Source organism: Dermacentor andersoni, chromosome 3 (genome assembly GCF_023375885.2).
Source record: "Dermacentor andersoni chromosome 3, qqDerAnde1_hic_scaffold, whole genome shotgun sequence".
Classification (NCBI taxonomy): Eukaryota; Metazoa; Arthropoda; class Arachnida; order Ixodida; family Ixodidae; genus Dermacentor; species Dermacentor andersoni.
The window spans coordinates 26402158-26426555 of record NC_092816.1 but is presented as its reverse complement, the minus strand read 5'-3'; the positions used below and the strand labels follow the sequence as shown (position 1 = coordinate 26426555).

At 42.1% G+C, this 24398-nt stretch overlaps 3 protein-coding genes across 50 annotated transcripts in view; 1 reads left to right on the top strand and 2 right to left on the bottom strand.

The window, feature by feature from the left end:
• Nucleotides 1-9029, bottom strand: part of LOC126518681 (lisH domain-containing protein ARMC9-like) — a 34974-nt gene extending 25945 nt beyond the window's left edge. Inside the window, exons 1-7 of the mRNA XM_055078398.2 lie at nucleotides 8948-9029; nucleotides 8531-8605; nucleotides 7705-7798; nucleotides 3343-3401; nucleotides 2914-3024; nucleotides 2463-2506; nucleotides 707-822 (exon numbers count right to left, since the gene is read on the bottom strand). Of these exons, the coding sequence (XP_054934373.2) occupies nucleotides 707-822; nucleotides 2463-2506; nucleotides 2914-3024; nucleotides 3343-3401; nucleotides 7705-7798; nucleotides 8531-8605; nucleotides 8948-9004 (556 nt within the window). The 5' untranslated portion in view covers nucleotides 9005-9029. The remainder of the gene's footprint in view (nucleotides 1-706; nucleotides 823-2462; nucleotides 2507-2913; nucleotides 3025-3342; nucleotides 3402-7704; nucleotides 7799-8530; nucleotides 8606-8947) is intronic.
• Nucleotides 1-24398, top strand: part of LOC126518738 (uncharacterized) — a 72798-nt gene that overhangs the window by 5164 nt on the left and 43236 nt on the right. For 4 of the 48 annotated variants that reach the window (XM_072287087.1, XM_072287088.1, XM_072287091.1 and 1 more), the window contains exons 2-5: nucleotides 1701-1759; nucleotides 11376-11423; nucleotides 22633-22704; nucleotides 23670-23786. In XM_072287087.1, the coding sequence (XP_072143188.1) occupies nucleotides 1701-1759; nucleotides 11376-11423; nucleotides 22633-22704; nucleotides 23670-23786 (296 nt within the window). Of the gene's footprint in view, nucleotides 1-153; nucleotides 269-1700; nucleotides 1760-2009; nucleotides 2084-8404; nucleotides 8424-8501; nucleotides 8594-9014; nucleotides 9106-11375; nucleotides 11424-14010; nucleotides 14217-18759; nucleotides 19442-21769; nucleotides 21972-22632; nucleotides 22705-23669; nucleotides 23787-24398 lie in introns of those variants that run through there. The other 44 variants (XM_072287093.1, XM_072287094.1, XR_011893292.1 and 41 more) reach the window with 43 other exon arrangements.
• Nucleotides 9112-21923, bottom strand: LOC140216695 (lisH domain-containing protein ARMC9-like). The gene is made up of 6 exons (XM_072287086.1): nucleotides 21757-21923; nucleotides 20705-20786; nucleotides 16610-16711; nucleotides 16147-16237; nucleotides 14210-14336; nucleotides 9112-10026 (listed from the first exon to the last, which is right to left on the bottom strand). Exons 1-6 carry the CDS (start codon nucleotides 21921-21923, stop codon nucleotides 9861-9863), a joined length of 735 nt encoding a protein of 244 aa, XP_072143187.1. The 3' UTR covers nucleotides 9112-9860.

Here is a 24398-nt window from a genome sequence, read left to right as displayed (position 1 = left end):
TCTTTCTATTCAACTCAAATTATGGGTTTTAGCATTTTAAATCAATGCACATGCTATGAGAGGAACGTAGTTGGGGATTTAGGATTAATATAGACCATCTTGGGTTCTTTAATGTGAATTTAAACCTTAATACATGAGCATTTGTGTATGCAGCCGCTGTGGCCGAGAATCAAACCTCTGGCTTCGTGCTCAGGAGAAGACTGCCATAGCCACCATAGCGGGTAAAGGATCTTTCTGAAATGATATGGCAGAAGGCACAAGATGACAAGTAAGGTCAAATTTTTTCACGCACGTCCCTGTCTCCCAAGTCAAAAATGAAATGAGCCTTTGGATTCCAAGAACACGGATGATTAAATAAGTGAAGGAATACAGCGAAGATTTCAGACCTGGCTGAGGCTGATTACCAGATTACTCTGTCTGTCCCCCCCACATGCACACGTGTGTGCACATGTGCACACACACATGCACACACACACACACACATGCATGCATACGCCAGGTTCAATGGTCCCTTCCATTTCAATGTTTGTTGTCTAAATGGAAGTTACCATCTGTGAAGACAAGTAATTATTACAGTTTTCTTTTTAAAATCAAGCACTCATAAAGTACTGTAGTTGTTCATTAACCCAAGGACTGGCTGTCATGCGAAAGCTTTCTAAATGTTCACTCCCTTGTTTAGTCACCGTAGCACGTGTTAAGCTCTTACCGGCAGCTTCAGTGTGAGTTGCCTGGGAGCAGTCGATTTCATCAGACTGGGATGTCTCTGGGGCGTTCACTGTAGTCTCTTCTAAGGATTGGTCAGGGGAAGACTCTTCGAGCCTGCTAAATAGCAACAAACAAGACATCTATTCAAGTTGTCAAACAACCAGGGTTCCACAATTAAGACAGATCTCCCATGTCAGCAGAATTTCCCACACAACACAGAAAACCAAAAGCACCTAATCATTGTACAAAAAAAGCTTCTTTCTTTAAATGTGTGTGCATGTGTGCAGGGATTGGTGACACAACAACAGCATGACCTTTCTCTGCACAGTTGGCTGATATGATCTTGACTGGGTGAGGTGGGTCGTCACTGCAAGAATCAGGAGAATGCGACGAAGGCAGGCATCGTGCTGATGAAAAATCGAAAGGATATATTCACTTCATTGGTACATGGTTGCAACTCTATCTGAGTCTCGAGCGGTTCTGCTTAACATGGGGGCCAGAACGGCCTTAAATAACCTCTCGCATACAGCTATTACAATCGGTGAAGAGGTCCCCACTGAAAGGGCCATTAACTTCTTGTGGTTGCTTGGTAGTGAAGTCTGCTTGGGGTTGTGCCCATGGAGGTGCCGGTGCCTGCATGTTCAGCGCAGTCTTGTGTCCCCTAGTCAAGTTGTGAGGTCAGTAGTTGTGGCCTCCTCCCCTTCGTGGCCTGCTGGTTACCTGTGTCAGCTCAGGACCTGGCAGGGGCCAGAGGGGTGGTACTTTTTCGGGGAGGAGGGCAATTATCTCGACACGGGAAAGCGAGCTGGAACGTTTCCTACATTTGAGAGGTCGAATTCTAAGCCGTTCGTAACATTGCCAACAAGAAAACAATAAAAACAGCAGCATTACATATACTAAGTACAAACGCTTGATGAAGAGAATATGGTGTTCGTTGCCACATTGCTTTGCACACAGCTATGAATCATCAGCCTAATAATATGCATCCATTGCAGGACGAAGGCCCCTCCCTACAATCACCAATCACCGCTGCATGGCCCCGGCTGACCCAATCGTATGCCTGCAAATTTTATATAATTTCATCCCTCCACTTAGTTCTCTGCTGTCCTCAACTGCACTTTCTGTAACTCTAATAGACCACTGGTAACCTGCTCTATGCATTGCTTGGCTGCCCAATTCCTATTTCTTCCTTTTAATCTCAACTAGAATATCAGTTACCCCTGTTTGCCCTCTAACATGCACTGCTGTCCTCCTCTCCCTGAATATTACGCCTATCATGTTTTGTTCCATTGCTTGTTTTGCAGACTTTGGCTTCCAAGGTACTGCACCATTACCAGTAAAATGTAGTGATTATACACTTCATCTTTAAAAGATAAAGGTAAGCTGCTAGGGAAAACTTTAAATTGCCTGCCATGTACAGGGTTGTCCAATATGAAAGGGATCACTGGATTTGAGTTCAAAGCCACAAATTTTTCTTGTGTGTGCTTGTTATAAGAAAAAGTTCCATGAGAAGGATTTTTCAACAGGAGAACCACATAACAAAGAGCAGTGAGTGAGGTTCTGACTTGCAGAAATTGCAGTTCAGACACAGATGAAGTGTTCCGCTTTATATTGGACGACGGTTTACATAACAAGTCTGACGACTGTTCAAGTCCTGATGTTCAATCATGTGCCTGATACCACAGCGACTGGCGAATGCATTAAATGTTTTGTCATCTGTGCATGATCATAAAAAGTTGGCGGGCTTGCACACTTACCTTGATACTGTCAATGCTCGTTGTGAAACAGTGTCCTGGTTCTCCTGAAATTGGTTCATCAGATGAGAAAGATTCGAAACCACATCTGAGATTGCGTAAACCGCTTTGATTCTGGCAAAATATACTTTCAAGCACGTCCATCTATAATACAGCTGCATATTTTACATGGAATACCAGGATTGTCAGGTGAAAGCCACAATAAGCAATTTCATGTCTCACAGCTCATCCCTCCAACTCCATTAATGGACTACTGAAGCGAGTGTGAGCATTAGTGTTTGCAGAGAGACTAAACAATGCTGTCTTCCTGTCCCTTAGTGTTATGCCTATACTTTTTCATTCCATTGCTTGTTGCATGGTCTTTAGCTTCTTCTCAAGCTTCTTTCAAATGTCTGACTCCTTCTTGGACCAGTATATGAAATATTACAAATAGGGTCAATGAAAAGTCACGTACTTCTTCATAAAATACTTTCAAGAGCTGGTCACCGTACATCTGGTGGGGCAATGCTTGCACAATGTCATCCATGTCGAGTTCTGGCTCTGGCTCCGACTCTTCCTGTAAATCCTGTACGCCGCATGGACAACTGTCAATTCAGTAAAATGTTCAGGTGGGCTATGGTCTGTTTAGACCCATGTTCAGCCCTGACTGCGATACACTTTTTGAGACTAGTGCGGAAAAAAAGAATGTACTCACAGACAAGATTTCTTGGTTGACGTCAAGTTAATCAGAGACGAATTTAGCAAATTTAACAAAATATTTATTTTTACAGCGCCACACAACACACTCGACTTGACTACTTGACTTGACTACTTACACTAAGGAGATAAAAATAGTGTGGCCATTATGTAGAGACTAGCATCAATGTGAAATATAAAGAATTACCTCGTCGTCCTCGTCGTCCTCACTCAGGGGATCAACAATGCCATCATCGACATTTGCATCTAGAAGGTTAGACGCATAAAAGTACGATTAAAGCATGCTAGGCTTTGCAATTTCAAGCAAAAGAAATAGATGTTAGGGCTGAGCCCTTACATTTTTGGGTTTTCCTGTAGGAATATGCGAGATGAAAAATTTTGCCAGTAGTCCACAACAGTGACTATCTGAATACATGGGAACAGGGAAATACTCATCTTGGCAACTGCTGGACCGATGTTGATTAGGTTTATACATTTATATAACATTTTCATTGCAGTTAAAAGAAAAAATCAGTCTTGTAGTTGTACGAAGTAGATCTTCAGTTTATGCCATTAATTTCCCTTTTTTTTTAATTTGAAAATTTCAGAACTTCAAGAAACACAAATATTGAGTTTACAACTGTGTAACTCAGCAATAAATCAAAATTCTGCTAAGTACATCTAAAAATACATCTAAAGTGGACAAACTTAATTGATGTATTTTACTCCACTCTGAAATACACAGCTAATTTGTGAGAAGGACTTCTGCAAAACACTCATAAACATTGTAACAGTTTCACTTAGGCTGTAAATTCCTATATCACATTTGTCCAATTTAGATGCTATTACAAATGCAGTTTACACAACTGCGATATCTATTTTTGGTGCAGAGTTACAGACTTGAAAACATTATGCTTCTATTTTACTGAAACTTGCTGATTTTGACGCTTTTTATTAAAGGTATGAGATTCGAAATCAATATTTTGCTTCCTGAGTCGCATACCTCAGGACCTTCATTAAAGTTTTGCATCCATCCATCCATCCATCCTACAGTTACTGCAATGAAAAATTTTCTCTCAAATGCAACAATTTCATTCAAATCTGTCCAGCAGTTGTATAATGAAAGCATTTGTGCATTTTACTTCTATAGTTAAACCTCAGTATAATGAAGTTGGTAGAATTGGCCATATTTTTATATCACAATTTCGTTACATTAATATTTGGCATTTCATGCAAATAAGTACAGTTCCCAATAAATCTTTCTTACCCGGAAAATTTTCTGAGTTATTGGGAAATAGGAAAACGCAAATTTGAGTTGGAAAAAGATTAATTTTGTTGAATATGAGAGTTGGCGACGAAAGATTCAGTTTCATGCGTACCGCCGATATATTCATATCGGTAGTATGAAGCGAAGCCAGCCATGCTTTTGCCTCCACTCTGTCCTCATGGTTGAAAGTGTCTCCATGCAGTCGGACATGCTATCATGAAAAGTGCTAGCAGTGGGGATCGCCCATGCTTTGTCTGCCTCTCTCTTCAACCCGTCTCGGAAACTCGAGATTACAAAAGCTCCAGTACTAAACACGCAGAAAGGCAGCGCATGTGATGCTACACTATCTCATCACGCCCCAGCTCTTTGCACACACGGCAGATTACCTCTAAAGCAGGGCACGTGAACAGCGATGTGAGTGAGTGAGTGAGTGAATAAACTTTATTGTAGGTCCGGCGAGGACGCGAACTCGTCGTGCACCCGGCTAGTCCCACGTCGGGACCGGCAGGTCTAGCCCACCGGCCCGGTCGCGGGCACACCGGAGGGCCAGGATTTGCTTTTCTAGAGCGGGGCTACGCAAAAGCGAGTCCCACTCCTCCTTGATGAACTTGGGGTATGTCGACCCGCACTCCCAGAGCATGTGAGGTAGAGTGGAGGTCTGGCCGCAGGACGGGCAGGCGTCGTCGCGATACACGTCGGGGTAAGCCTCGTGGAGAGCGGACAGACACGGATATGTGCTGGTCTGTAGGAGCCTAAGCGAAACGGCTTGCGCCCTATTCAACTTGGGGTGAGGGGGTGGAAAGACCCTTCTGGACATGTAGACATATTTAATAATCTCGTTGTGAGTAGCGGGAGCATCCCTGTGACTGTAGAGAGGAGGGGAGTCAGTGCTCCTTATAGAGGAAGCGCGGTCGGTGAGGTTACGTGCAGCCTCGTGGGCAGACTCATTGAGGTTCGGGGGAGCACCCTCGACCGATCCTACGTGAGCGGGAAACCAGTGAATTGAATGGTTTGTGAGAGCATGTGGACTCGAGCCGCTAAGAAGACGAACAGCTTCCTTGGCGATGCAACCCTCTTGAAAAGCCCTAACTGCCGTTTTGGAATCACTATAGATTTCGGACCCACGACCGTCTAGCAGGGCGAGGGCGATGGCGACTTGCTCGGCGACTCCAGGGTCTGAAGTGCGAATCGAGGTGCTATTGGAAATGTTGCCGCCCGAGTCGACCACAACGACGGCAGAGGTCTTCCCGTCACTGTACTCCGCAGCGTCGACGAAGCTTGCGCTAATGTCGTGTCGCTTGATCTGTTTGAGGATGGCGGCTGCTCTAGCCTTGCGTCTGCCCTCGTTGTGGACGGGATGGACGTTTCGGGGCACAGGGGCCATTGCGAACTTGTCTCGAATGCACCTAGGGATCGGGGTACTGACCATCGGGAATCCCGCAGGGTGGTAACCCAGCTCTTCGAGGATGCGTTTACCTGCTGCTGTGGTGCCCAGGCGAGTGAGTTGCGCGCGTTCTTGGGCTTCGGCAATCTCCTCGGCGGTGTTATGCACCCCCAGCTTCAAGAGATCCTCGGTATGGGTCCTGATGGGTAGCCCGAGAGCCCTCTTGACTATTTTGCGGATAAGAACGTTGAGCTTGTCTCGCTCCGCTCTGAGCCAGTTGTGCATAGAAATCGTGTACGTCAGGTGGCAGAGTACGAAGGCATTGATCAGCCTGAGAAGATTGCTTTCCTTCATGCCTCGATGCCGGTTTGCGATTCTGCGAACGAGGCGGAAAGCGTTGTCCGTCTTTGCGATAATCTTGCGGAGAGCAGTTCCGTTTCCGCCGTTGAATTCGACAAACATGCCCAGGACCCGAATAACGTTGACCCTGGGTATCACCCCCCGTCATAAGTTCGAAGTCTGATGCTGCTTTCAGAGACTGGCTTCCAATCTTTGGGTCTGCCTCCCTTCTCTTTTCTGTAAAGTAGCAGCTCCGACTTGGCGGGGGAGCATCGAAGTCCGGTGGGGCGGAGATACTCCTCGATCACGTCAATCGCCTCCTGCATGGCTTCTTCGACTCTGCCCTCGCAGCCGCGGGAGCACCATATGGTGATGTCATCGGCGTAAATGGTGTGCTTGACGTTCTCGACGCGCGCCAACCTCTTGGAAAGACCAATCATACAGATGTTAAACAATGTTGGGGAGATGACGGCGCCCTGAGGAGTGCCCCGCCCTCCGAGGGGCACATCTTCGGAGCGGAAGTCTCCAATGCGAAGCTTGGCCTTCCTGTCAGTTAGAAAAGAGCTGACGTAGTTGTGGAATCTGGAACCGAGACCCAGGTCTGAAATGGTCTTGACGATGAAGGTGTGGAGCACGTTGTCGAAAGCCTTCTCGAGGTCCAGACCGAGCAGAGCCTTGACGTCTCTGGAACGGCCATCCACAATCTGATGCTTGATTAGTTTCATGGCATCCTGCGTTGAGAGTCCGGCGCGGAAGCCAATCATGTTGTACGTGTAAACCTCGTTGTCTTCGAGGTACCCGTTAAGCCTGTTGAGGACGACGCGCTCCATGACCTTGCCGACGCAGGAGGCAAGGTCATGTGCAAGGTCAGCGATGTGCAAGGTCAAGGTCAGCGATGTGCAACCACGGCTGCTCTAAAAAGGAGACCTGTGTTAACCTGCCCCCTACTAATTGAGGCCCTAGCCTTGCACGCGCTTGATCGAGTCATGGTGAGCTTGCTCCCCTCCCTCCTTCCCCACTCGCTCACGTGGGAAGACGATGCTCATCAAGCCACGACCGTTCTCGGCTCATCTTTGTATGCTTTCACTCGCACCCAAAGCATACAGTGCACTGGGCTTGATATGATCTTAACGTACTTTGACTTTAAATGGAACATCTGAAGCTGTTCTGCTTCAATGTTCGCACTTGGTCGCGTGATTTGAGAGGTGCATTCACAAGCAGGCGCTTTTAATTCAACCATTTGACTGTCTGCGTCTGTGGAAGTTTCCATTTATTGTCTCGATATCTCTTTGCAGCAGCAGTAAAATGTCGTTATATTGAAATCGTCTATAAAACACCTTGTTGTACTGAGGTTATAGATAGATGATGTTATATTGACAAGAATTTATAAAAGTTAAATACTTTGCTACATCGGTAATTTCATAATATTGAAGTGCGTTATATTGAGGTTTAACTGTATCTGAACAGGAAAATTGAACTCAGCTCCGAGTTGAAGCTTCCTTTTATGACAAACTTAACTAGTCTGCACATTTTTCAAAGACAACAGTTTGCATGAATTCGCCAACCACTTGAGCACAAACCTGAGGAAAGGAGTCTCTCACAAACTTGGTCCACCTGATGTTGCACATCAGGCGATGAGAGGAGTTTTGTTTTCTGCAAGCTTGCTTCCAGTCCCTGATATAAAAGTCCAGCAAACAAACGTCACGAAAGGATGCAGTACCAGAATCAGCACAGTGCATTAAAGAGAGAAATTGAAACTGTAATAATTATTGCATTCAACAGCATCGAAAGTTGGGCACGTTGATACATAATCATGGCTGGAACAATGAAGTCAACGCAAGAAAGGATGCAGACTTGTCTTATCCTTTCTCTGGCCCTCTGTCCGTGTCCTTTTTTGATCTGCCTTCACTATTTCAGTCATAAGAATAACCTATAATCATTAAAGGTATTCACAAAAATACACACACATATAACATGATGATCACTGAAATAAAAGAGTACTGCTGGCTGCCATTCTTAATATTTATGTATATGTTCTTTTGGAGGCTGTCAACCAAAATACAGCAAAGCTCTGTTGATGAGCATATGCGTGACATGATATGGAAGCTGCCCAGGTCACACATTTTACAGGCGACATGCTCACATTACAAAGCTCACATTCATTTTGTGACTATGCAACATTATCTTATTCTCCATTCAAATGCTTCCTACTTTGCTTGGAGCAGGGATGCCAGTAATTGCGAACACAGAGTTTGAAAGGCATCAAATGTACTGTTGCAGATATTTCTGGCAGTAATTATTTTCTGTATGGTTCAACCAAGATTTGAAACAGAAGCGGCTCCCTGAAAGGTTTGTAACAGAGCTTATATCCCTCCAGTGACACTACAGGCCGGAAGACATACACACCATTTGAACAGCGATGCTACGGAATTCCGAATCGCACAGCAGACTGTACAGTGCACCATTCAAGTAAGGCACAATCTGTAATACACATGAGAATGACTTCAGACTTTGTAACTCTTCTGCTATGTCATAAAATGCAGTGGATGATTGCAACAGAAATAAAAGGATGCTGACTTGCAGTAGCTTAGTTTTAGACTTTACCACTACCCAATGCAAAGCAATAGAGCCAATTTACGAGCAACAAAACACCAACACAGATGCCCTTAGAGTCGTATCCCTGCACTAAGCATCATTTCCTGCAATTACAAAAAGAAAAAAAAAGTTTTATGCTAACATCCCTGCATGTCTGATACAGCAGCATCCATCGACCAGAACAAAAAATATCTGTCAAGAAAGGTGCTCAGGAGTTTATAATGATACCTCTGCATTCTTGTGTTCAAGCAGCTTCTTGGCAATGTCAATCACAGAGGTGCTCATTTTCCTGCAGTGCTGCTTTGCTGCAAAGCCAGGATAGACACACTTTGGAAATAATGTAAGAGGTGGATTGGGGTTAACACCAGCAAAGGACTACATATGAGGTGATGACAGGCAAAGGAACATCAATCTTGCTAAAGGAGAGCGAAATGTTTTTCAAAGTAACCACATATACTGTTTTCGTTGAAGTGCATATATAAGTGGTGATTACAAAATTTTGATGTATGACAATTAACTAGTCCAGGAAGGCAAGAACATATAGTGCAGGATTCCAAGCAATGTGAATTTCTGCATTCACAGCTAGTGTCGTATGTAGCATAAAGGCAAGCATTTAGATACTACAGACACATAAATCCAGAATTGTTATGCAGTGTTTAATTTACGTGCTGCACACTTAATTTTTTTTGTTTAATGTAGCAGGTTTTTGATCATGTGTTCAGGCTAACAACTTGGAAAAATTTTTTCTTGCTCCTTGCTGGATTGTTGGCCTTCAAATGTTGCATCTTGAAGTCTATTTTCTATATATTTAAATTAATAATGCCTGTGGCATTGATACAGACCCAGTTCACCAAAGGGGATGAAGGACCACTGTTATTTGCAAGAACAAGAGCAATTACAGTCAACAGAGCAGGCTGTATTAAGGTCTGCCAGTGCTATTCTTATAGATCACTCTGTTTTCATCCCAGCAAATGAAAATTCTAGTTCACATAAATTTTGGAAGTTCTTCTTTCAAATGTTAGTTTTGCAGACAACAACAGTCTGTCACTTACGCATAGAAAGGCAAGCAAAAACGCAATCACCTCCACAAGAGTCTAGCATTATGAAGCCAACGATATATAAACAAAATAATTTAATAAAGCTATGGTGCATGAAACATGCCTGATTTCTGGAGGCACAGGTTCATGAAGAGTGCAGTGATGTATTCAAGGCCGTACTCTGAGATCCCGACCACCTCACTTTCTTGCAAGGTGCGCACCACCCACTCCAAGATACCATGGCTGATCATAATGTCCTTCTGCTGATGTCTGTAATATACAGATGCACTATTTGCATGTGGACAATTTTTTATAAAGCATGTGCCTAACCTCCAAATTGTGATGTGATGCTGCACAATGTAAAGCAACATGCATATCTCCTAGCGATTTTCAAGCCATGGTTGGATTTCACTTGATGGAACAGTTACCATTATTTCTTGTTTAAGGCATAGTTCAATGAATGACGAAGATTCTCACGTAGAAACAGTGACAGCATCTCTGCTATAGCTGATCAAAAAAATTGAGGTCATTATAGAAAGGGGCCTTGTTATTTTTGCATATGAGGTTACAATTCTGTGAAGAGGGTCCTGAATTGTGACTCGCATTATACTGAGAAAGAAGACGGACTGGACTGCTAAAATTGTGCTTCAGTAGTAAAGCATACAAACTTCGAAAAGTTATTTGAAACCTTTTAATGAAGTGAACGGTTTAAATATAATACGACACTGTAGTGTTAATGTAAATAAACAACGATATATGAAGAATAGCACTAGGGGATGATGTGTGTCATTGTCAGGAAATGTTGACAACATGTTAGGAAATGTTGCCAATATGAACAAAAAGACATTCTGAAAATTTTACAAATGTGTCGCTACTATATACAATTGTAATAACATCCCACTCATTGTAACAAAATACCTTCCTTATATCCGCTATTCTTTATAGGTATATAATCGTTATGTGCTGATATTGACAAGTAAAATTTTATACTTATTTCATTATATAAAATAATTTGTTATATAAGGAAGCAGCTATGGTCGACTGTTAAAGACTGTCGCACGCCTGAAGATAAAGTGTATCTGAAATATGATAAGCTAGTTTTCAACAAGGTGACATACGTGTGGGATGAGGACAAGAAAGAAAGGCACAGGCTTGTGGGGTCCGGTACAGATTTGAACGGCGGCACAACACAGGAAAATGGAAGTCAGGCTGCACCCAGCAATGATTGAATGATCACCCGGCGAAGGGCCGCAAATGAGGCATAGAAGTGACAGGAAAACAAAACTTGTAATTTGTGGTTGCTATCTTTTAATGCGCAAAGCATCGTGAATAAAATGGCCGAATTTGAAGTGCTCCTTTAGGACCCCGACCCACATGTTATGTTGCTGACAGAGACCTGGTTACATGCTGGAGTATTTGATAATGAAATCGTTCCCCCATCGTACAAAATATTTAGGCGTGACAGCCAATCCCGAGGGGGTGGAGTTGCAGTTGTAGTTAAGGAGAGCATAAACGTGACAACTTGCCGGCTATTCCGGAACACGAAGGCCTCTTTTGTAAAATTGATTTTTATGGTAATTCTATTGTTATCGGTGTTGTATACTGTCCTCCGACGGCAGATCCTGGATTTCTCGACCAACTCCACGATTATGTACAGCGTTTCCAAGGTGAGAACATAAGATTTGTCTTAGCCGGTGATCTTAATTTACCATATATTGATTGGTCAACCATGAAGACAATGCGCATGAATGCTAGGCACTCCAACATTCTTATGAACATTGCATTTTGATGTGGTCTAGCTCAGATTGTTACTGCCCCTACTAGAATCACTGCTACTGCAAGACATATTCTTGATTGATTGCTTGTAAGTTCTGCTATTACATGTGACTCTCTTGATGTTATGCATGGGCTGTCTGATCATGAGTTGATATTTGCCACCATTTCCTTTCAAAAGTGTTCTGGCAAAAGCAATACCGAGATTGTTGTGAAAGACTTCAACAGGGCAGAAGATGAGAGTATTTTAGACTACTTGGAAATGAATCTGGACGGTTTCAATGTTGAAAACAATGTGAATGTATTGTGGTGCAAATTCAAACAGATTTGTCTTCATTGTATTGTATTGCCATGTTTGTTCCCGACAAGGTTAAGAAGAAAAACAGAACCCCTGGGTTACAAGACATACAATTCTCATGAAAAGAAAGCTTAAGAGATTGAGACGCTCAGGAAGGCCTTGAGACTCCGCTATTAACACGCTAAGTGCAGCACTGAAAACTGAGGTTAAAAAAGCTAAGGACAGTTTCTTCACTATCACCTTAGGCAATTTTCTCAAGGAAGCTACGGGGAAATTTTGGAGGTGTATAGGTAGCAACAAATCCAGTAGTATATCATTAATGATCAACGGCTCACCAGTCTCTGATGCAAAAGCAATAGCCGGTGAATTTAATAGGTACTTTCAACCCGTATACGCCCGTAAAGATACTGATCTTGTTGCTGAGCCAGAAGGGTTTTCTTCTATGCCCGACGTCATTGTGAGTTGCGAAGGTATTCTTAACTTACTTCTTAACCTTGATCCTAAAAAGGCCGGTGGCACTGATAACATTCCTACAGTTTTCTTGCACCGTTAAGCAGAATGGATTTCGCACTACTTGTTTGTCATTTATAATGCGTCCCTAGCTCAGTGTTCTCTTCCGTCAGACTGGAAAGGTGCTCGTATCATTCGCATATTCAAGTCAACTGATCGCTTGTGCACATCAAATTACCACCCGATTTCCCTGACTTCAGCAAGCTGCAAAATATTGGAGCATATAGTTTGCTGACACCTGACCGTATTTCTTGAAGATTACAACCTGTTATCAGATGCCCAGCACAGGTTTAGGCGTAGTTTGTCGACGGTGACACAGCTGCTTGGCATGTGTAATGATTTTGCCCTTGCGATTAATAATAAAGAACAGATCGTTGCTGTATTTTCGGACTATGCGAAAGCATTTGATAAAATGCCCCATAATAAATCATTACAGAAACTCTACGCCATCGGATTAAATAACAGGCATATTGAATTCATTAGGACTTATATAGAAAATAGGTATCAGTATGTCCAAGCTGACATACTGATACCTGAGTCCAGAGACTTTACAGGTATCAGGGGTACCGCAAGGGTCGACTATGGGACCGAACTTATCCCTCATTTATGTTAATGACATTATGAAAGTCATACACAGTGGTATGAAGATAAAGCTTTTCACGAACGACTGCGTTCATTATACCTCAGTTAAATCAGTAGACGACCAAATTACTCTTTATAAAACCCTCGCAGAAGTTTCATGCTGGTGCGAGAAATGGGACATGTTCTTAAACGCTGACAAGTGCTTAGTCCTCCGTGTATCGAGGTACAAAACCGTTTTACAACATTCCTATTCTGTGGATGGCATTGTGCTTGAGGAATCACCGGCTGTTAAGTATCTCGGGATCACTATTACAGAAAATCTCAGTTGGGACCTTCATATTGATACAGTCTGCACCAAAGCTTTTATATCTCTCTGGTTCATTTGATAAAAGCTTTCAAAAGCCCCTATGAACGTAAAATTAGCAGCATACAAAGCGTTGGTCCGGCCATGTCTTGAGTATGCTTCATGTATATGGGACCCTTAAGCAGAGAAAAACGTTTCCAAATTAGAAAGAGTTCAGAGAACCGCAGCTAGATTCATTTGCAACCGATATAAGCGCACTGACAGCATGACAGAAATGATTGCTTATCTTGGTATCGATACACTTAAAGCTAGATGTACCGAATGCAGATTAGAATACTTGTACTTAATGTATAACAACATAACACAAATCAACAATCACAATTTCATTACTCCTTATACTCTGCGCACAAACTTGCGTTTTGATAATGGGAAAATGCTACAGGAATACAGTGCTCTAAACGGTGCTTTTAAATATTCATTTTTTCCGAAAACCATACGCGCCTGGAATAAATTACCGCAACATATTGCAGACAGTACAAGTGTCGAAGCATTTCTTACATACTTGAAAATGCATGGGTAAAGGGTACTTGCATTGTGTTATATGCAATGTTTCATGTCTTGATTTATTGTATTTGGTTTTTATTTGTGTTGTTGTGGATTTCTGATGTATTTCCATTTGTGCCTACTCCTGCTTGGAGTCAAGAGATTCTGCAGTATTCTTAAATAAATAAATAAATATCCATAATCGTTATAACAAGTTTTGACTTTGTAACGTTTTTCATTACAGGTAGTCCTTAGGATTTGTAAATGTACAGGTTGCCCACTGAGAGTATTCAAGTGCTTATAGCAGCCTAACTTTGGAATGAAGGCCCACATGTTAAACTTTTATTCATAAATTACTGCATTGGGCATCATATTGCATGGTCACTTCTTTTTTTTTAGAGAAGAGGAATGTTCAAGTAACACTCTCTTGAATACTACGTTACCTTAGGCTCAGCTTTTGAAGTACCCCCAATATCATGTCCAGTGTTCTAGGGTTCGTGACTCGGTCAAAAACAAGTGTGTCTGTAAGCACTGCAACAAGCTGGAGATTCTTGGCCAAGTAATTGCGCCCTGCATGTAAAAGAATGAGAATTAGACTCCGTATACAAATAGCATATTGTTACTGTCATGGCACCAAATACATACGTACACAAGAATGCATTTAAAATGTTACCTTAGGTTTGCTAGTACAATTACTATAAAATCAAAAGTAAAGATAAATTCGCTTACAAAGGGGCATCCCTTAAATTTATGTAGAGGGACTTGCATATTTGGGTCACATGTCAAGACAGCATGAATGAGTGACTATGTAGAAATATTATGTGACGATGGTGAGCATAATTAGTTATGACAAGACCATAAATATTTTTCACGTTATGTATGACTTTTGTTGTTTAATCTTCAGTTTCTGAAAACATCTTACTTCTTGGTCAGAGTTTTCAATGCAGTGGAACCTTTCTAATATGTTTCCTACCGGACCACAGAAGTAGAATGTCATCATTTTCATCATCCTACATCCTCCTGAGACCCAGTGTTCACCCCTGTGGATAATGGTTTTCATCCTTTTCACAATTAATTAATTTATTTATCAAAGGTTTATTATAATGCCCAGGAACAGCTGCAGAGCCTTTATACTGCCGCACTTACAAAGTAATAAGCAAGGCATAATGTAACGAGAAGACAAATGTGGTAGACAAAACAATGTGAAATAGAGAAACAAACAGGGAAACAGAAAATGAGGAGGTGGGCATAAAAGGGAGTTAATCGTACGGCATGATTATCTACATATATATAAAACACGGGGAATGAACTCTGAAATATGTCAGTACAGGCAGAGTACTCATTACATGTTCTTTTTTTTTTTTTTTTTTGGTGGAGGAGCCATAGGACAGTGTCTAATACAATAAGGCCATGCAGAAAACACAGAATGCTGCCTGGTATACCTTTGCGGCACGGAAAATTGTACATCATCAAGAAGCTTTGGGCAGTGTAAAATGCCATGGATTACCTTATAGAGGAACAAAACGTCTGATCTAATGCATTTGGTTCTGTATGTGTGAGTTGAGATATGTCCACCAAAATGGCAAAAGCGGTGCTTGAAAATAGGTATCAATTAAGTCATAAATAATAAGCTAGTATATTTGGTGCAGTTTAAAGCTAGACACAGGCAACACTACATGTCAAGCACGTAATAATTTTTTCCACCAGTTTTCGAGATGATTGATAGTTTGTATGAAACACACTGCTCGCATCGTCACCAAAAACGAAAAAATGGATGTGTCTAGCACTTTCCAAATGTCACCAGATAATGCGGCAACCCAGGAGTAAATAATGTGAATATGAGGAACCACCGTGTGATGTTAAACTTGTATCTATTTGTTTAAGAAAACAAAAAACATTTTTATCTGAAGAAACTAGAGAAATGGACTCTCTGTCAGCATACATGGATGTGCTGATGTGAGCATGTGCCCGTGCCATCTGATAAAGGAAGTAGTCTTCGCAGTTGAAGGACTAGTTCGCAGTAAAAACTGAATTTAGAAGGCATTGTGTCGCTGTGATATTGTTGGGTCTGAGGAGAATATAGGCCTACTGAAGGGTGAACGGCTCTCCCAGTGCCATCTAGTTACAACCCTGACCTGTGTGAAGCCAATCCCATTGTATGCCTGTCAGTTTCCTAAGTTCATTGCTCAATCTGATTCTGCTGTCCCGGACTGCGTCCCCATCCCTTGGACTATTCTCTTACTCTGACGGACTACTGCATTCAGAACCATTTAGGCGAACTGTCCAACTTCACTTTCTCAATAGATTAAGACATAGGAAATATGGCAGTATAGATTAGACAGCAAATGCATCTAGTAGAGATTAAAAAGCAGTACTACACCTGATCGAAAAGCAGCCAGTGTATTCAAGAACCTCACAAAGCTCTGCTGCAACCCTGAGTTTGGTGACTTAACTATATGTAAGATACGGTTCTGGAAAGAAAAAAAGAGAGAGATAACACAGGCGCATTTTTAAAGCAAGAAATTTTCCTTTTCTTATTGCATAACATATCAATTACACAATGAACAAGCCAGACAAAACATTGTGAATGTACGAAAATTTCCACATAAGAATTAAAGTTGTAATTTTAAAACTCATCAATCCATTACAATTAAATTCGAAATGCTCAACTTTTGATTGAGTAGTTTGTTCAGTGAGCAATGCAAGGAACTCTAAATACGCTGTGCCCAAAGCGCTGCCATTAGTGAGCAGCAGATCAGGAAGATGGGTAAGATTGGGTCAGTGAGACCAAACTCTGACAGTGTACAGCGAAAAAAATCCTTCCAAGCATGGATTTTGCTTACACAGTAGTCAGGTGACTGCTCAAAGAAGCCCAGCAGATCGTTGTCAACATATGCCAGCAGGACACAGTCCCTTTCCTCGACTGAAGAGGCCTTGGTCAGTTTCTAAAGGATGAAAGAAGGCTAAATGTATGCCCAAGCATTAGTCTACAAGGCATGTTCAAAAAGCATTGAACCTCCTTCTTCCCACGTAAACCGATGAAGTGTGGGAGGCGTCCTTCAGTATGGAGTACACATAAGTGTGCATGCGTAAATTTTCTTCTGCCTGCAGAAAGCATCAGTTGCTGGCAGTTGGCCTACAAGTAAGGACGAGTAGTGAGCACTTGTCGTATTCCAGTAAGTTATAAAATGACAGAACAACATGAGCAGTGATATTACACCAAATTTTGCCAAAAGTTTGGCGTTACCTAAGCGGAAACCATTAGCAAGATTCAACAGGCTTTCGAGGGCGATGCCATGAGCATGTCACGGATAAAAGAGTGATTATAGAGAAAGAAGTATTTGAGGAGAGGAATCTGCTAGGCCACGACAGCGTGCACGGCAGCCCGACAAAGTCACGGTTGGGCGAAGAGGAAATGCAGTTTTCGCCACAGCATGACAGATGATACGTTGGGCGCGTTTCCATTATATACATGTTCTTCTATGGACGCAATGCACAGAAATTGTGATATCGTCTCATATATTGTAAGTTTTCCCAGATTTCATTCTGTAACATCAATAAATAGAAGTGGTGGACATTTTAGCAGCAGCTATTAATGAATACTGTCCTAATTACATGCTGTACTACATTTGAAACGAGCTACTAGTAGTAATCTTAGAGCACATCATGTCTGCTGATGCCGCCACAGTTCACTCACTCGAATATGGTGTGAGTTTATGTGTAGGTGACCTTGGGAGGAAAGCTCCCAATTTGGTCATGCAAGCTGTCGCGGTTTCTTTCGCAATCTGCAGGCTTTCCGTTTCTATTAGAGCTCCTGCGGGCTTCTGCATTGCGCCGGCCGCGCTGGTTTTTCAGACTTTGCACGAACTATCCACATTGCAGCAAAGGTGAGCGCTTTCCATCCGTGCTTTTTTCGGATGGGGCGGAAATGTGTCATGCTGAACTGCAGCAATAGCTATGCATCCTGCAGGAAAATGGTAATTACCTTCAAAGTTCCAACAGACCCGATATGGCTGGAATTGTGGGCTTGTGCAATTCCAAGGAAGGATGGCGAGCTCACGTCTCGTGACTATGTTTGGAAGAAGCACTTCTTGGAGAGCGACATAGAGAGGCGGCGGTATTATGGCGAGCTTGGTGGCAAACTCCTTCTAGACAAACCTAAATGGCCTATCTTGTTACCAGATGCCGTGCCGTCAATATTTCTGCACTGCCTCAGCTACTTGTCTTCAGTTCACAAACAGAGAAAGCCAACTATATCTGCCGTGAAGTGCTTAAAGCATGCCAAAACTCTGGAGACTTCGGTTGCTGAAGATACGAAGATGTACGCTGTTTGCGACGGTGAGAAAAATGAGACGTTGTGTCCTGTCGCCTCCAATGTTTGCCATCGCTTTCGATCTTGCATTTTAAAAAACATACATTATAGATTTAGCATTGTAAAAAAGTACATTATGCAGGCAATTGCTCTGTAAGTGATGCATTTTTTCAGCATTTTTCAGCAATTTTTCAAAGCATTTGGAGCCGGTAAAGAGGCGCAAGAAACACACCCATACGTGCATATAGTTCTAGTGGTGAATCGCCACCAAATGACCTTGGACCGGCGAGCCTCTCCGGAGAGTGCGCTGTGCGAGTTTTGCCTTCTTGGCAAGTCGACTCATGATAGAGGGCACGTCGGCGCTGTGCCTGATGTCGTGACTTTATTGGGACACACGAGCGAGCGCTGTTTCGCCTCCTCAATAATTCTTGCTCCGTGGGAGTCTTTTGGTTTTTATTTTGGCTCCCACGGGGTGGTGCATCATGACTACGCACCACAAATGCCAAACCATCCCAAAGGAATACTACCACGAGGTCCTTTGTCGCCTTCGTGATGCTGTGTGGCACAAACGACCAGATCTGTGGGCAGCAAAAGCTTGGCAGCTCTGTTAACACAGCTGCCCATTCTGGACATCTGATTCAGATTTTCTTCACCAAATACAACACCCTTGTGGTTTTTCAGGCTTCCTACTTCTCCGACATGGCTCTGTGTGACTTTTGGCTATTTCCCAAGCTTAAAATGCCGCTGAAAGAAACCCGATATCAGTCAAAAGAAGGCACCATGTGTAATGCGATGGCCCAGCTGATCATCATTCCAAAAGACGCATTCCAGAGTGCTGGGAGAAATGTGTGCATTACCAAGGGGAGGCTACATTGAAGGAGATTGGGGTTTTGTGCGTCCTAATAAATAAACCTATTTCTACTGACCAAAGGTTTGGTACTTTTTGAACACATCTCGTATATCCCCTACAATCATGGTGTAAGCGCTTGTGTACACAACTTGTTTTTGCCAGTTCTGCCCACTGGTGGCAAGGAAGAAAAAAACCACAGGCATTGAAGTAATCTAAAGAGAAGGACGTAATCAGTTTAGATGGATAAAGTATTCCTTCAAAACTTTATTTTTGTTAGTCTCGTGGAAAGAGATTGATTATTAGAACAGAAAATTAAAACCAAACTATCATTTTTGAAGAATTTTGTGCAAAGACCTGTGACAGTGTGACATCATGAATTCAAAAGCATTTTTTTCATATCTGGCTCATTGTGGCATAGTAAAAGCCAGATCACACATACGCTTACCGTCGCGTGCAAGCACGCATCTATGCACCTTCCACATGCTATGCGTCCCAAGGAAAGGTGGTTTGTGTCTACAAGAGATGCATGCCAGCCTGTGCCCAAACATCAACGGTTTGGCAGACATCGTTTTGTACCGTGTTGACAGTGCTTCAAAATGCGAAAATAATTATAAACGTAATTGTTTCATTTCTTTAGTTGCTAAATCAGCACAAAAGGGAAGAAAAAGCATTTTCTTGCATGACAAAAACCAGCCTCACTGAGAAATGATTTCACCATGCCATAACTGTGTATAGCCATGTGCATTGCAAAACAGGCAGCCCGAGCACCAATATCAGTCTGAAACATATCAATATTGGTCCGTGCTCGCCGCGCACTTTGACACGCACAAGCTGTCCCATACCGTGTGCGCATGCGCAGGTGCACAGATGCGAAATTGTGCGTCTCATCAAGAGTATGGGTGGTCTGGCCTTAAAGGTTCTTGAATGGCGGTAGGTTCAGTCTTTTGCCCTTTTGGAATACAATGTAGTCGATCTTTACTGCTAAAAAATTAACTCGGGCCGATCAGACACCGTCAAAATTCCCGACATCATGGTGAGCTGGTGCAGGAACTTCAAGGTGACATTGCCAGCTGTCTTTCACTTTTTCATCTTTTCTGGCTTACCAAGCCTCCTCTAACAGTAAGAGTGACTTTTTTGGTATTGTAGAAAAGTAACGTACTAGTGCAGTTCAACTTGATTTTTCTTATTACTGTCCCTTTAAACTTTGGGTAACTTGAACTCTCTGTGTACTCAATGTGACTCTATGTCACTTCAACGTGCTAAGTATGGCTAAAGACAACCACTCTGCTGAAGGTACTATGATGTTTGATCGGATGTCTAACGTGCCACGTTCTGTCAGCAATAGTAAAAAAAATCATTTTTTCCATCTTGTAATGCTGGCAGCTTATAATTAACTTGTATATGTGCTTTAAGTTAGTGATAGAATTCTTTTTATAAAAGAAGGCAACGTGACTGACAGCACAATAAATCGATATTTATTTACTCTGTAAGTATGAGGGTGACTTGGAAATTCACAAAGCATCATCATCATCATGTGCATGCAGCCTTCTGTGCCCATGTGTAAATTTTGTAACCCTGAGACATTTATTGAAACTCTGCCATCATTCATAACTGAAGAAGATATGTATGAGGTTTCTGCAGAAGTAGGAACAATTCTATAAGCCTCTAGCTTAGCAAGATGAAGCTATGCAAATGAAATGGAGGGCACAGCTTTGTAAGGGGACAAGTGTAGCAAGAACTTCTGGAGATACCGCATGTATGACAGACTACACGTACCCATCGAAGTGCCTGCAGTAGAAGAGCTCGTGTGCTGGCACTCGCCTCCGACAGGTCTTGCTTGATCTTAGAGAAGTCTAGCCTGCACACATTTTCATAATGGCCTTCTGCACAACTGCAGGACGACAAACCTGAGCATTGTTTTACTTGTCACATCAGTTTGTCAATATAAAGGTTAACAATCGATCTTTCCCTCTGTGTGCAATGTTTTCTTGCTTGCTTTTCGTTGCCACACGTGGTCATATTGTTCAGGTTCTTATATGCTCTATCATCTTTGGTGATGATGGTGGCCTATTGTCTATGACTATGAGAACCATTATAAAGTTAACAAACTTAGTGGGCAGGAATAAGCCTCCCAGATTAGGTTTAAAAGAACTCCTTGCTGGGATAGTTGATTCACAAATAGGACAGCTGTAACAGCACAAACTAAGACAATCACACACACAAAAATATCACAAGAAACAAGTGCTGCTTCTTGCATAACTTTCAACCTTGTGTTTTTTTTCTTTCTAAGCAGGGTCATGTCTGCCTCATGGGAATAAAAGATAATAATAAAATACTAAAGTTACATAATATAAAGAACAAAACAAAACATTGTTGTGAGAAGAAAGCAGGTGTACAGGTGTAAGTGGTACTACAACATGTAATACAGTAAAATCTCATAACGAAGTTGAAAGATGAGCCAGAATTATTTTGTTATATATCCATTATTGCATGAACTGCACTATGAATCTCTATAGGGATCTCAAGGGGAATTTCACTTTACTATATTCCTAATTTTGTTGTTTCCTATTTCGCTGTAACGAGGTGTGATTGTATGCAAAACAATGCACAGATGACAAATTGAATTAACGAAGACAAAAATTGAGCAATACACCGCTTGCAAGCTCTATGTTCGCTGCCACTCACTTGACTTTTAATGCATGTATTTTGTCACTATGCGTAAAAACAAGATCTTTGTGGGATAATTTACACCAATACTATAGATAAATAACAAATTTACACAACTCAATGATACTCCTTTCTTTCTGTTTACTTGTATCGGCACGAACCTGGTGCGTCTAGTGTGGAGTCCACTTCTGAGGACAAACACCTGGCCATCGCAGGTCGACCCACATGATGTACGAGGAGTCTGCAGCTTCACTAATTCAGGAAACCGTTGCCCACATGAGAACAGCACATTCTCCAAGTTCACCTGCATTAGAAGTGATCCTGCCATCAGTGAATGAATGAAATTTCGAAGGCATCCTTTGATTCAAGCTTTTGAGTAATTCAGAACATTTCTGCATATTCCACCAATGTTCAAAAAAATGCTCCTGTGTTTTGAAACCTTTTCCATAATTTTAGCAATCACTATTTTTTAATGTACACCTTGTCTGTTGCATCTATGTGTGCTCTTCAAAAAGTAAGTGAGGCATGCAAGGTTTGCCCTACCAGTTAGACATGCTGATCACAGATTCAAACTTTTGTTGCTTAGCAAACTACAATTACAATATTTCTGAGGGCGTCGGAAGTCCTGCCACCAAAAAAAGTTTGCACACAGGTGGATAGAATAGTCTCCTGCTCTCTACTGATCACTATTACTATGCCAGCACTGCTGCGACTTATCTGCTGTATGTTTAGAACTAGAGTGACCAGGAAGATGCCACAGACAGGCTGACATTGCTTCTTTATACAGATGCCTAAAAGAGCAAACCAGGCAGTAAAATATGATTACCAGATCTCCTCTGACAGTTGCTTCAAGGGCAGTAATCAGTTCTGTTGTTACAGACACAAGTGTCTTGTAGTCATCCTGAAAGGGAGGGGAGAGAGAGAGAGATGAATGAAAGGTCGGTAGGTTCACTACCAGCGTACATGGTCAGAAAAAAATAAACAAAAGGCAGTTGAAAAGAATCACAATAATAATAATGGTGCTCGTTTTATTGTAGGGGGAAGGGCACATCTCTTGCTGTGCATGGACACCTGTCTTGTTCAGCAATCTCTGGTGGTCTCCCTGCCAAGTACGGACAAATCATGATGCTGCTTAGTTTTGGTGATCCGATGAGAATTAGCATATTAAGCCATAACATAGCAGCTATCTCACAGCTGAATAGCGCCATCTGCTATGTTGTAGCTTATCACTCCAAACTATTACCAAGACACGAGCTGGGCTATTCGTAATAGCAATTCATTGAAAGCGCTTAGCAATAAGAGAGACCAGGGAGGTATTTTAGCTCTCACACTATGTTAAGCAAGTTTTCTAACCAAAGCCAAGTGTTGGCTGCCCCTTCGTCAATTGCCGACTCCTGTGGCCTCATCTCTGGCAGGCCACCTGGCTGATGCCGCACGGTACATGTTCATCTCTAATACTTTTGTCTTTATTGTCATAGTACAGTTGCATTTCGCAGAGAGAAATGTGTTTTGAAGTTTTTTGCTCTCCCCAGTCTGCAAAGTGCTCTTGCATAGGCACTTTTTGAGAGTCTGGACAAGCAAGAGTGTGTATATTCTTTTGACATATTATGTACACTTGGTTGATTGTGATATATTCACAGCCACTGCTGCCAGATCATCTTATAAGTTTGTGTATTAATGGTTGTCTTGGTCTAGTTATTCTATTACAGTTTATATAGCATCATGATGGAATAGTGTCACTCTGCCTCAAATATTTTGCATTATGGCTACCTTTATTCCAGTAGAACCCTCAAACAAGTGAACACCTTAATTCACTTCATTTCAAAATATGTCCACTGTAAAAGCTGCAGCAGTTCCACGACATATAACATTTGTATGGGAGGATGCCCAGCATACATACTGCAGCAACTAATGATTATTTATACATTTTATAGTGTCACAAAGCAACACCGGGGCTATGAGAGATGCCTTGGTGGAGGGCTTAGAAATAATTTTGAGCTACCTGGAGTACTTTGACATGCACCTAAATATAGTTACACATGCATTTTAGCATTTCAACTCCATCTGAATGCAGTTGGGAGAGCCTGGAGTTGAAAGCACAACCTCAGGCTCAGCAGCACAACACAATAGCCGCTCAGCCGACGTGGCAAGTCGCAGCAGATATGCCTTCAGGTGGACAAAAAAGCAGCAGGTATGTGAAAAAAAAAAAAAAATGAAAATAATTAAGTAACACAATGGGACATTGCAGGAAGATTCTTCATTTTACTCATCTCGCAAAGTAAGGAATTGAAAATGTCATACAAGAAAAATAAGAACCATTGTCACTGTACAAACAGGCACAGTACATGCCGACCACTTCATTTACATTGATAGCTAAGTAAGAGTTTAATAAGAAAAAGAATAGCAGTGTTTACAAATGTAGCTCATGTTGCACATTTGCAAGAGGAATGAGAAAAAGTTAGGGGTCAATTTAGTTCCACGTTAAACAGACACACACAAAAAAAATTCTTAGGTCAAGCTAGATCGATAGATTATTTGTCTGGAAGTCTACGATAATTTTCTGTGTGCCAACATATCACTTTGCTGCGTAGAATATTGTTGCCAACGGTCCTGCTGCTGCTACTCAATTTGAACTGACAGCACCAAAACAGATGAGTTGACATTAATATTCATGTGACCTCCCTTGGTGTCACTCTCTGTGAATAATGAGCAAAACGTGAACAAGGTGAATGCAGGAGCCAACGTTTCGACAAGTGGACTTGTCTTCTTCAAGGCGACATATGCTTTCCTTGCCACAGTATAT